At 42.2% G+C, this 12,557-nt stretch overlaps 1 protein-coding gene across 3 annotated transcripts in view; it reads left to right on the top strand.

Moving 5' to 3' along the window:
* The window catches only part of atrnl1a (attractin-like 1a), a 241,016-nt gene that overhangs the window by 24,003 nt on the left and 204,456 nt on the right, over positions 1 to 12,557 (top strand). For all 3 annotated transcript variants that reach the window (XM_019263833.2, XM_019263831.2, XM_027278322.1), the window contains exon 2: positions 12,272 to 12,355. In XM_019263833.2, coding sequence (XP_019119378.1) covers positions 12,272 to 12,355 — 84 coding nt within the window. The remainder of the gene's footprint in view (positions 1 to 12,271; positions 12,356 to 12,557) is intronic.

Raw genomic sequence — 12,557 nt, 5'->3', positions numbered from 1 at the left:
CTCACCTATGGTCATGAGCTTTGGGTAGTGACCGAAAGAACGAGATTGTGGATACAAGCGGCTGAAATGAGCTTCCTCCGTTGAATGGCAGGACAGGGATACAGAGCTCAGGCATTCAGGGGGAGCTCAGAGCAGAGCCGCTGCTCTTTTGCGTTGAAAGGAACCAGCTGAGATGGCGATTGCGATGCCCCCATGGTGCCTTCCTTTGGCGGTCTTCCGGGCACAACGGGGAGGAACCTACTGGAGGGACTATATAGCCTGGGAACACTTTGATTTTTACTCAGATTATATAACATTTATTTACAACAAGAAGTACAGGAAAACATACATTGACCAGCTCTTATGACTAGAGTACCTAACCGATTAGGTAATTTTGAGATCATGACTTAGCTGGTGATATAATCTCTGAGGACAGGTGCGGTATTATGTGAATTTCCCTCTTGTATGACATTTTTAGTCTCCCCAGATTAATAGACTGTCTCATAAAGTCTGTTAACCTTTCGAGTGCAGACAGTCATCAGGGAGTCGGCTCTTTATTCCGAGGTTAAAGCTCGAGGACTGATGAGGTTCTGCTGATGTAACGGAGGAGCATGAGGCTGTGTTTGCTCGAACGCGAGAGGATGAATATTTGAATATGACTTTCATATCCCACAGAGGCAGATGGGTAAAGCAAAGTCACCTCATGTGTATGGATGTCCACATCGATATGCAGCCCGCTGTGTGTTTGTGTGTGATCGTGGTGGAGGATGGAGAGCTTTATGTGTGTGTGTGTGTGTGTGTGTGTGTGTGTGTGTGTGTTGTGTCTTCACTTGTTTTCTTTGCACTTTTCTCCTTTTCTGTCCTAATTTCTTCTTTCTTTGTTCCTCTTTGTTCCTCTTTGTTCATTGTCTTGTCCTTTCCTTTCCTTCCCTGCCTTCTTCATCTTTCCTCTTCTCTCCTTCCTTTCACCTCCCCCTTCTGTCAGTGTCTTACCTATTTTATTTCTCCTTTTTATTCCTTGTCTCTTCTCCCCTTTTCTTTGATATTTTCCTGTCCTCTATTCTTTTTCTCATTTCATTCATCTTCATGTATTTTCTTCCATCTTTTCATCTCTCCTCCTTTATTCTCCCCTTTGTCTATCCCTTTTTTTATTCTGTTCATTTTCTCCCTTCTTTCTCCTCATCTTCTATATGTTTTACTCTGTTTTTCTTTCCCCCCCCCTCCTCTCCCCTTTTCTTTCTTCTACGGTTCTCCTCCTTCTTTCTTTCCTCTTGTTTTCTCAGCTCTGTTTCAGTTGACTCTCTCTCTATTTAAACGTGCCATGTTCCTATTAGCTTTGCTTTGACCTTATTTGAGGTACAGGATCCATATGAGGTGTGTATGGTTTGTGTGTGTGTGTGTGTGTGTGATTTTGTGTATGTGTGTGTGTGTGTGATTGTGTGTGTGTGTGTGTGTGTGTGTGTGTGTGTGTGTGTGATTGTGTGTGTGTGAGTCAGAGAGAGAGAGAGAGATATTGGGGGGCGATGAATGATGCGGCGGTGTGAAAGCCATTGGACCATGACTATACCGTAGGTGATAGAGACCCAGTAACATCAATCATACACACTCACACATATACTCACACACACACATACACACACACACATATACTCACACACACACACACACACACACACACCCTCACTCACTCTCTGCCCTCGTTATTCCCAGCAGAAAGGCTTTTCTTGATTTTTAATAAAGGATATCTGCAGAGAAGGTCAAGGTTATTCAATTGTTGGTCATTCATCTCCTCTTTTTGCTCTCCCTTGACGCACACACATGAACACACACACACACATACACATACACACACACACACACACACACCACACAGATCTCTCAATCTTCACTATTGGCCCCAGCTTGGAGACCCCTGCACCTTGTGTGTGTGTGTGTGTGTGCACATGTGTGCATTCTCATAGGTGTGAACAATGCAGCCGTCATCTCTGGATTGTCTGGTTATCCATCACTGGTTTTACGTAGCTCTGCCGCTATCTTTTGTGTATTTCATCCACCGCGAGAGTTTTGCAGCGTTCAAGAGGTGTCACAGATAATATTACTTACTGTTTTATCAGAGGACTGTTTGAACTTAATACAAGCATAAACGGTGTGGAAATTGGAAGCTGGATGTACTGCCAGTGGCGAGATAATATCGCTACCGTACATGTGAAATAAGGGATGTTGGATTCTTGTAAAAGGCGGCAGTGGCAGGCCAGAGAAGCTCTGAGGTTACTGTGGAGACCATTTGTTAATCTGTTTCCTCTGGGGAGACGTGAGCCAGAGACTTGTGAGGATGACAGATTACTGAGAAATACACTCAATTACAAAACCAAATGTTTGAAATTTCATCTGCTTTCGCGTCCTATCATTGTGTGCCAGATGTGAGATGATGCACTCAGATCCTACACACACATTCAGTTCACAGCAGGGAGTTTACGTTGTCTCAGCAATCTCACTTAAAAAGGACGGAAGTGAAACAGGAACTTCGTCTTCTTTGACTTTTCAACAGTTCTCACCCAAAATTGTTTGACGCATTTGTAATATTACTAAAGATCCAACCTACCAACACCCAGAGAATCATAGATTTGTTCAAGGACGTTGCAAGTCAAGTCCTGATGGGGAGGATAGAAACGTGATGAACGTATTACCAAGATTATTGTTTTTGTTCCAGTCGCTGCAGGTTGTGGTCTACAACTACAAAAGAGCCACACTACAAGCTTGTAGAACAACTACTGGACTGGATTCATTATCTCCAGAGGATGAACCCAATTTATTCGACTTAGTACATTGACATCCATGATAAGAGGACCTTGGCAATCCTCTGGTTTTTCCGTAAGCCTTGTTTTTTCCTCATGAGGACTATTTCAAAATGTACTTCATCGATTGGCACACGATTTTATACACACATTCATAGTCCCCACAGGATGTACCCTTAATAACTCTGACCTTTTCCCCTAGCACATCATGACTTTGGCATTTGAGTTAAATGTTTCAACAACTGCTAGATATATTTGCCTTTTAAATTTCCCTCAGGATGAATAATCACTCTGCTTTTCCTCTCGAGTATAATTTGCTCAATGCTTTCAATGCTATTTTTATTATGGCCAAATAGATGAAATAACTGATATTCCCATTATCCACTGTTGTATGTATGTTGAATGATATCAACATCATAAGGATTAGACTGCCGGGGGACTTAGACTAAACTTCTTCCCTGAAGTTTCTGTGCTCTCTCATCCAGCAGGTTCTCGTGAATCGTGGCTGCTGCTGTGATCCTGCACGACGTCCACTACCCATACTGTCATTATTGCTGCCATATCTCCATCACAGTTTATAGTTAGTTAATGATTTGCTGCTGCTGTGCATCTGTGTCTCCCTATCTCTATCACAGGTTCCACTGCTGCTGTAATCATTTTATCATCCATTGTAATTGTACAATATGTTTGTGTTGATTTGTCCTGTACACGTGACATCTATTGCATTTAAGAGGGATCCCTCCTCTGTGGCTCTTCCTGAGGTTTCTTCCACCTTTTTTGTGGCCACGTTTTTCCTCACTCGAACCGAGGGTCTAAGGACAGAGGGTGTCACTCCCTGTACAGATTGTAAAGCCCTCCGAGGCAAATGTATTTTGTGACTTTGGGCTATACAAATAAATCAGATTTGATTTGATTTGATAACGACTATCATAATCATCATAAAGTCTGTAGCCTTGTTTGTGACGTTTCAGTCTAGTTTGGGACAGAAGGCGCTTGATGGAACAGTGATGCTCAATGATGGTTTTGAAATGTCAGAAGGAGGTTACATGCTTCTTTTGGATGAAACATGTCTGCACTGCGCTTATTTCACCCAGCTGGCGGTGATTTCACCTCAGCAAACTTTAGTTCAAATCCCAATGAGTGTTAAACTTTCTTCCACTTTAATATTTACGCAATACACGTACAGAATTAAAATTATTTATGAGTTTCATACGTATTTTCTCCTGATTTTTATCAAACAGATTTACAGCAGAGAAAGTCAGCGCTGAGGCATGCAGCAGAAGTTTAAGGGCCGTGCTCCGGTGCATGATTTGTACACAGTTTGTAGCTTGTTCGCCCGAGCTTCTCTTTGATATGGAACGTGATGGCAGATTGATGATAACACCACCTTTTTAATTTGCCGCATTAGAGTTGTTCAGAGGGTGAATTCAGACGAGAATCCAAAGGAAAGTGCCAAGAAAAGAAAACTCCTCCAGCCAGATGAAATGATCAGTGTTGGTGAGTGCAGCCAGGCTGCAGGGGCAGACGGTGAGCTTTGTGTCTCGATTTAGACGTTTGGAGACGGCCCGAGAGGGAATTCCACTGTGTTGTGCATTGTTGTGAATTATACGCTTCATTCGAATGAGTCACAGCCGTGCGCTGCGTTTTCCTAAATATGGTCATCCAAGACTTTATAGTCAATTAAGGAGTGCTATTATTCTTGGAGGATTTTCAAGCATGTGTGAATTTTTATAATTCTTTTCAAACAGGTTGTGTGTTTACATGAGGGAGGACATTTTTGCGAGGTGAAGTCAATTCTGGACGACTCCTGCCAGGGAGAGGCCAGTTTTTATGATGAAGTTGAAGAACAGGCGCGTGGTGTGAAGGGGTCAGGTTACGATTAAAGGGTTGGGGAATGAAAACAGTTGATGGGAGTTAAACGCAAACACGTGTGCGTCTTTCTGTTACTGACAGTGATGTCACGCTCAGCTGACTCGACGCCGTTACTGAAAGTCTTTGTGTGTGGTTGTTTTGATTACGTGTCACCACACTGTTGTGGAGACCAGTGGTTAGTGAATGTCCGTCTTATAGTGGACGAGGACAGAGGAAATCAATACAACAAGGCCCTTTTCATGCATCCTGTAAGACACCCTGACCTGTCAGCTGAACTCTTCATTTTCCTCGATTCTTTCAGTTATGTAATTCTGTCAGGGACGGAGACGGTTTGGGTGTCACCGCACACCGTCTGGACACATCACTGCTGTTGCTCCTTAAAAGCTAATACCATGTAATTTGATTTCTTACTGGTTGCCATTAAAGCTCATTAAATCCGGTGATGCATTAGCTGTGACAAGGCCATGCAGTGTGACACTATAGACGAGTCTGGCCCCCCTTTCTTGGCTAAATCTCGAGCCTCTAGCAAAAAGGGCTCCTGGGAGCTGTAGTTTTCCAAAGTCCAAGGATTACCAAGGAGTACCTCTCATCTCCCAGCATGCCTGTAATGTAGGAAAAACCACAGAGACAAAGCAGAAAGTGCAACGAAATGAAGGAAAAGCTCAGAAAACAGGCAGAACGACTTGTAGCAGTGGACTAATGTAAAGATGGGCGCCTGAAGCTTGAGGTGTGGAAATATTTCTCTGTGACACCATCCTCTTCTCATCTCATCATCCTTATCCCTTTCTTTAATTGCAAACCATCTACTGTTTTATTTTACCTAAAGGACATCCAGCATAATCAAATCCATCCGCATAAAACATAACCCCTGCGGCCATGAAAATCAGCTTGATACGTATGAACTGGCCCAGTATCTCAGGAGTACCTTCAGGGGTTTTCTTCAAACTTAGATGAAATGTCCACTCATGGATGAACTGATTAGGTTTTGGTGGTCAAAGGTCACTGTAACCTCATCGTAATTGGCCATAATAAATAGGATAAAATCAAAAGAGATGACATTTTATATCCAAAATGTCAAAGATTAACTCCACTGCGACTGCACAAACTCTTTTTCTGGCTGTTGTCCAGCATCATAACTCGGGAACAGAAGGGAGGGTTGGGACCATATTTCACATTTGGTCGATCACAGAATTGGTGACACTAATTTGGGTGCCCAGCTTGAAACTGTAGTGCAAAGATCGTCTGTGCTGTTGGGTTAAATACGCGTGTGAAGGATATTTGTTTTAGAATTTGCAGCTCTATATTTGAAACATTGCAATCCACCACAAACTCATAGTGAATTATTCTGTGTCTTTTGTTTCTGGGTTACACTCACCAAGTGTTAACCAGATGAAATTTGTGGGACTCCATATTTTCAGCGCACCACACATGCAGATGCAGATGGCAGGGAATGTGTGCCATGCCATTCATACCTTCATGTGAGCAAAACATGCATTTTCTTTTCAACTCCTTCCAAGCCCTGAGGAAGGGCTGTGGAACCAATAGAGTCAAAAGTCACATGATGCACAGTGAAGACATGTTCCCATAAGCTTACTCGGTCAAAGAAGTGGCTGTTTAACAGTGGATACTTTTTTTGCGGGGGGTCACAACCGCCATGAAATGGCTTGTTTCCAAACCAAAATCTGATCTGTTTAATCTGATAACATTTGGGAAGTCTGGAAGAGCCACACAATTGAATAATTGTATCTCCGTTCAAGTTACTAGAGGGCTAAACCAGAAGTTAGCGGCTTGGCTCTGGTGTGCTTGCTCCATGGGTGACAAAATGTGGTATATGCAGAAGATCTGGGTAATTTCATGCACTGAAGTCAACCTTTTTTTACACCAATGAGCAGCTTCCACAGGAATAAAAGTTATTCTTATTGATCCGTGGTTACTTCATAGTGCCGCTGGTCAAAAACTCACAAATGTTATGTTTTTACACTCTGGCTTAACAACCTATAACCATTTACAGGTCGTGCATCGTGCTGTAGGGAAAGTCCCTCATACATTAGTGTTTGTTCATATTTAAAAATATGTACTGAATGTTTCATTCTTTCAGTCTATTTCTATCCTTTGTGCAGTTTGCTTAAAAAAGGAAAGCAATTTTGATTATTGATGTTATATAAGCATTTTTTTATGCATGCCAGTAAACAATTCCCTGCGGGGATTATTAAAGTATTTCTGATTCTGAAAGACAAAACTGTGACATAGCTGGAGCTCTAGAAAAAATAAAGCAGGTGTCCTTAGTACTTATAATGCTAATGAAGAAGAACAAATCATGATGCACTTCAGTGAATCAAAGATAACTGACTTATTCTAGAGAGTTATGAGATATCTGCTAAAACCTAAACTTTGTTTTGAAATGATGATTTCATTGTCTCTGTAATGATCGCAGTGTGACACCTGGACCGTAAAATAAGTGTGAGTGAGCAGCCATGCTGGACCTTGAAGGTGCTGACAGACAAATTGAAACAGGAGTATTTGTACGTTCACTACCTGGAGATACGGGGCTTTCTCTCTCTGTCTCTTTCTCTATCCATCCCTCTGGCTCTCTTTCCACCCATTTGTCCGTCTATCCTTCATGCATCTGTCTTCTCTATGCCATCAATTATTCACCCGGAGCAGATGAATATTTCAAAGGGTGCTGGACTCTCTTCCTCTATACCTCATCCCCTTCGTCCCTGTCTCTGTTTTATCTCTCTGCTCTCTCTGGCTCCTTTCTCATCTTCCTCTACCTTCATGCCTCCTCTGCCTCTGCCATCTTCACACTCCCGTGCTTTTGTCCCCTCTTCTCACAGACACAGTATATATACATTATATATGTATGTATTGTGTGTGTGTGTGTGTGGACTCTGGTCTGATTCTAGTCCTGTGGAATCTGTCAAAAGGCTTTGGCCTCATGCTGCGAACTCCAAGACTGTCTGCTGTCTTTGGTTACCATTTATAGCTCAGCTGTGTGTGTGTGTGTGTGTGTGTGTGTGTGTGTGTGTGTGCTGCTTGTATCTACTTCTATGACAGGCTTTTTTGGGGAAGATTAATGGGAGAGGCATTTGAAATGACGGTTTGTTGGGGCTGTAGGACGCCACTCCAGTCAGTTCCTCATTAAGTATGAATGGGATCTACCGTTTGCATGTTTTTATAGACTTGCAGAGCGTCTATGCATAATCACAAAAGAAAGCTGCGAGGAGAGCCACACCAAGCTTAACCTTTGAGATACAGATACTTTCTTTTTTATCTTTTTATCTGGAAATGATTGTCATCCATGTGCAAAATCATGATCCATACTTAAAATTTGGGATAAACGGCACATTCAAATCATTGTTTTAAAAACAGACTTGGTGATTTTCACTGTTTCCTCACAGCACTAAAGTTTTTGGGGGCTTTTCTGCATGTCTGTGTGGGTTTCCAGTTTCCACCCACAGTCTGTAGAAATGAATCTGAGTGTAAATACTTATCTGCTCACATCAGATCTGCAATAAGCTGGCAACCCTGACAGGATGTACTGTGTCGCTCGGCCAGTGTCTGATGTGATAGGTTCTATCCTCCAGCAGAGGATAGAAAATGGATGAAAGGATTGTGACCGTGACCTACAATAACTTAGATCAGGCTTTAATTGTCGTGTGTCATACATTAAATATGAACTGGTTGAAAAGAGGATAACATAAAGAGGTATAAATGTCCTTGATTGAACCTCTAGGTGTCCTGTCAACAGTTCTATAGACATGCGTTTCATAATGTTGGTGCACAGTGAGGGGAAAATGCATTTGAGGCTTCAGGGGATGTTATTGTTGCATTGTCAGGAAGGCTGTCATAATATACATGACTCACATGTGGCACCTAAATACCTAACACCTAGTTAACCATAGCTGGTTTACTGAAAGACTAGCTATTGCAGCGTTTGCAGGAGCTTAAAATGCTCCTGAAACATTTTTTTTATTTTTTTTATTGCCTCTCATATTTTTGCTTGTTCCACTTTTTCCATTTCTCCATTTTCAGCTCACTCTGTCAAAAACACAGCGTCCACATTCAGGAGAAACTTTATTTTTTGCTTTGTTTGTTTTTATGTTAGATGAGAACATCGCACTCTATTAATTACCTCTGCTGTCTCCTCTCTCTTTCACAATATGCTCCTGCAATGATCTTGCAGGTAAAATGAAATGCGGTCTTAATTTTTGAGATATGAAAGCATCACTAACGCCGCTGCATTAATATGACAGGACAAAACAAACAATAGATCTTGTGAATATCACTCCAGAAATATGTAATCTCCTGCAAGAGACCGTAAAAGAGCCGTCATTAGTATCGTCGTCTTTTGAGTCATACAGCGTCATGACATGAACATTTGTCTTAATCTGGGATTAAAGCCAGGGCATCAAACTGTGATCATCAGCAACCGATTGGAGAGATGGATAGAGAAATACATGGAGAGTGAGACGGAAAAGTGATTTTTTTTTTTCACGTCTTCATTCTCACGTGTCGTGCGAGTGTACGCGCTGTGTGTTCCGTGTTCGTGCGTTTCATTGGCAGGATTGTAGCATTTACTGTGGCCTGTGTCCGGCTGTGCTGCAATCTGTTTGCCCTCCCTCTTTCTCATTACAGAGAAGCAGCACATTTGGCCTGACACGCTCTTAATCTCATGCACTGACTGACGGTGCTGATAATGCTGTGTTTTTTTTCTGCGTCCCACCTCGAGTTCTGCTCCCTTTTTCTACGGCAAATCCTGAAAAAAAAGAAAAAAGATTCTTTTATTTTACCACCTGAGCTGGTGGGTCAAACTACTCTTGTAAGCGTAAGTAGGTGGATGTGCCCGCCTGTAGTTTATTGGACAGGTTGGTAGAATCAGATGCAGTCAATAGCTGTGTTGACTGAGTTGTGCCGCACTGCTGCACATTCAGTAATGCTGTAGAGAACACTGAAGTCAGCAGGCCGCTGAGCCATTCACCGTAGGAAGCACCTTTAGGCTACAGTGGGTTGAAGTTGCACCAGAAATGTTTCATTTTAATGTTTGCCCTCATTCTGTGTTCAACATGGAGCTTAAATTCTACCGTTGAGAGCCAGTTGAGTATGTCTTGTTTAAGTTACTCTTTATTTTATTGCTCCACAGATTTAAGCATTGATGTATTAAAGGAGAAATGTGTCATTCTTGCATAAGCCTGGAGGAGACGGAGATTGAACTGCTGATCTCCTCCATGACCCGGTCAACCTCCTGCCCCCACTTACTACGGCAGTATGAACCCAAAATAAACAGAATTTGCAGATTTAATTGCAATAAATGAAAGGGAATCATGCTGAGATAACTTCCTCATGATGGTTGTTTGCAACAAAAAGTCTGAATTCATACTTTGTCTCCCTTCTTGTTTTCTGAGCAGAGTTCAGATCGCTCAGGGCCATGCTGACTTAGTTCATAGTAAAGTTAAGTATCCTCCTTTTTTTGCCTGCTGTCATAAAGCTCTGGGTTCCCAAAGATAGTTACAACAACAATAACAATGCAACTGCAGACAGGTTGAGAAGTGAGTGAAGATAAATCTTTTTAATCTCAAACGATTATAAAATAAACTCTGAGCTCTCCTCTCATGTGACCAGCGTATATTATGAGCACACCTTCACATTGTGCCATTATTAACGGTGTGAACACACTTATGCACTCAAGTAGCAAGTGTTGGTATTGAAGTGTGGCAGCACTATTCAGGTTAGCATGCAAATTTTTGTGGATATCTTGTGCAGCACAGTACATAACGTCATAGCTGCTGCCTCTTCACATTCTGCTGATGTTAGTTCATTTTTTTTTAAATTCACAAACTATTTTTCTGGGTCGGTTCTTGGACGTTTCTCCTTTTTAATGTTCCATTTTATCTGATTTTATGTTTTGCTGTAACCGGTTTTTATCTTGCCCTCGACCCTGTGAAGCGCGTCGTAGCTCGGCCTCGAAAACCGCTCCACAAATAAACAATTATTCTTTGTTTTATTCCCAGAGGACGCAGCAAAACAAAAAAAAATTCACTTTCTGTTTTTCTAACTTCCCGTCTGGTCTGGCAGCTCCCCACTATGACCAGTGACACTGCAGGCTCAGATAATGAACACACACACACACACACACACACACACGGCAGATACAGTAACATACTGTCCGAGCCGAGGCAGGCTGCGATGTCTTCAGCGCAGCCTGTGACGCTGACATGTGTCTCCATCTGCACCTTTTCACTCTGCATTGGAATGAGATCAATTTGACTGACAGGTGTGACCGCCGTTAACCACGGGATTGTAGTTATTACAACTGCCACGTGAATATGTCATGTCGGAATTGCTATGGCAACCGTAACATTCACTATCTTACCTTGGCATTAGCAGGATGTCACGTTCCGTCGGCTCAAAGGAATGTTGTTATTCTGCCACCAGTGTTTCCCTCGTTCAAGGCTGTCTGAGACACTTTGATTATATATCTACATATTTTGCATGTTTCGTGTATCAGTTCTGTTGATTTTATATATATCAGGTCCCTAAGTGAAAAGGTTTATTTTTATCAGACTGAAAGAGAAAATAACTTACATTAACCCAAAGTTAAATAATGTAGGGATGGCTGTATGCTCCATCAGCAGTGTCTGTGATGCATGACTAAGGCTGTTCTCCATTTGGCCATGCTGGTGAGCCGTATGCTACGCAGCAGCAGCAGCAAGGGCACGGAAATCTACTTAAATGCAGTGCAGGATGTACATGATGCAGCAGGTGTAACGCTGGATCTTTGTCAGCTGATAGTCAAACAGGAGCAGGTAGCGTGGCCGATGCTTGGAAAGGGAGAAGGTCAAATAAAACAGGTAAATGTTGGGTAGTTCATCACGTTTAAATTGAAAGATTTTGGGAAATGCATGTCTGTGAGTGAAGTGTGGCGCTCGAGCTTTAGAGTCACTGGTTAGTGGATTCTTGGATTATGATGAGAACCAGGCTATGCTAAACTAAACTAATCCCCATCATAGTTCACCATGGTTCAGTACTCTATGAACAAACAAGACGAGACAAACCAGAGCTGATGGATCTTCTGCCTGTTTTGCACAAATCGGCACTGCTGGTTTGGTTCTGGGGCTCAAAATAAATCAATAATATTGTGGTTATGCTGAACAGTGGAGAGAAAACAAACAACTGTAACCAAGAAAAAGTGAAAGCCAGACTTGAATAGTGCAGCAGGGAGACTAAACAGGAAATCCTTTTGAAAATACCCAACATGAAGGACTTGTTGCACCTTTGTAGCAGCAGTGTTCGTTTAGTTAATTCAGTGAGGTGTTTTTTTAAAGTATTGACTGCTCTTAAAGCCTCACATCGGCTCTACCTGCATCTGAGTACTTGAAGTGTCAGTAAATCACGCCAGTTTCAGCGACAGGACGTCCCCTGAGCTGAGTGATGGAGACTCGCACTGACATAAGAATGGATGCCTTGTTTTAGGTTGCCACAAGATAAACGTTCTCTGCAACTTCTCAGTTTGATCCTTTTGTTTGGCTTTGATTCAGCAAATTTGATTTTTAGTGCATAGCACATTTTGTGGTTATCACAGACTGAACCTCTGTCTTTCCTCCCCTCTGTGTGTCTTTCTACAGGTTAACAGACCTGTCGGGCTCTCTCACAGATGGACCAGTAAACTACAAGTACAAGACCAAATGCACATGGCTAATAGAAGGATAGTAAGTATCAGTGTTTTTCTTCTCCTCCTATTATCATCATCCAGCTTGTATCAGCCTTAAGGGCTCCAGATAAAGAGAGCTTTATCACTGTGTAAACAGAAGGAGTTGTATTTGAATGTGCTTATTGTGCTCCGAGCTGTTCAGATATGCACGCTGAACCAACTGAGTGCACGTAGTAATACAGGAATTCAGTATGACGGAG

This window comes from Larimichthys crocea, chromosome III (genome assembly GCF_000972845.2).
Source record: "Larimichthys crocea isolate SSNF chromosome III, L_crocea_2.0, whole genome shotgun sequence".
Classification (NCBI taxonomy): Eukaryota; Metazoa; Chordata; class Actinopteri; family Sciaenidae; genus Larimichthys; species Larimichthys crocea.
Note: the sequence above shows the minus strand (reverse complement) of the source record. Positions and strands in the feature narration are given on the sequence as shown.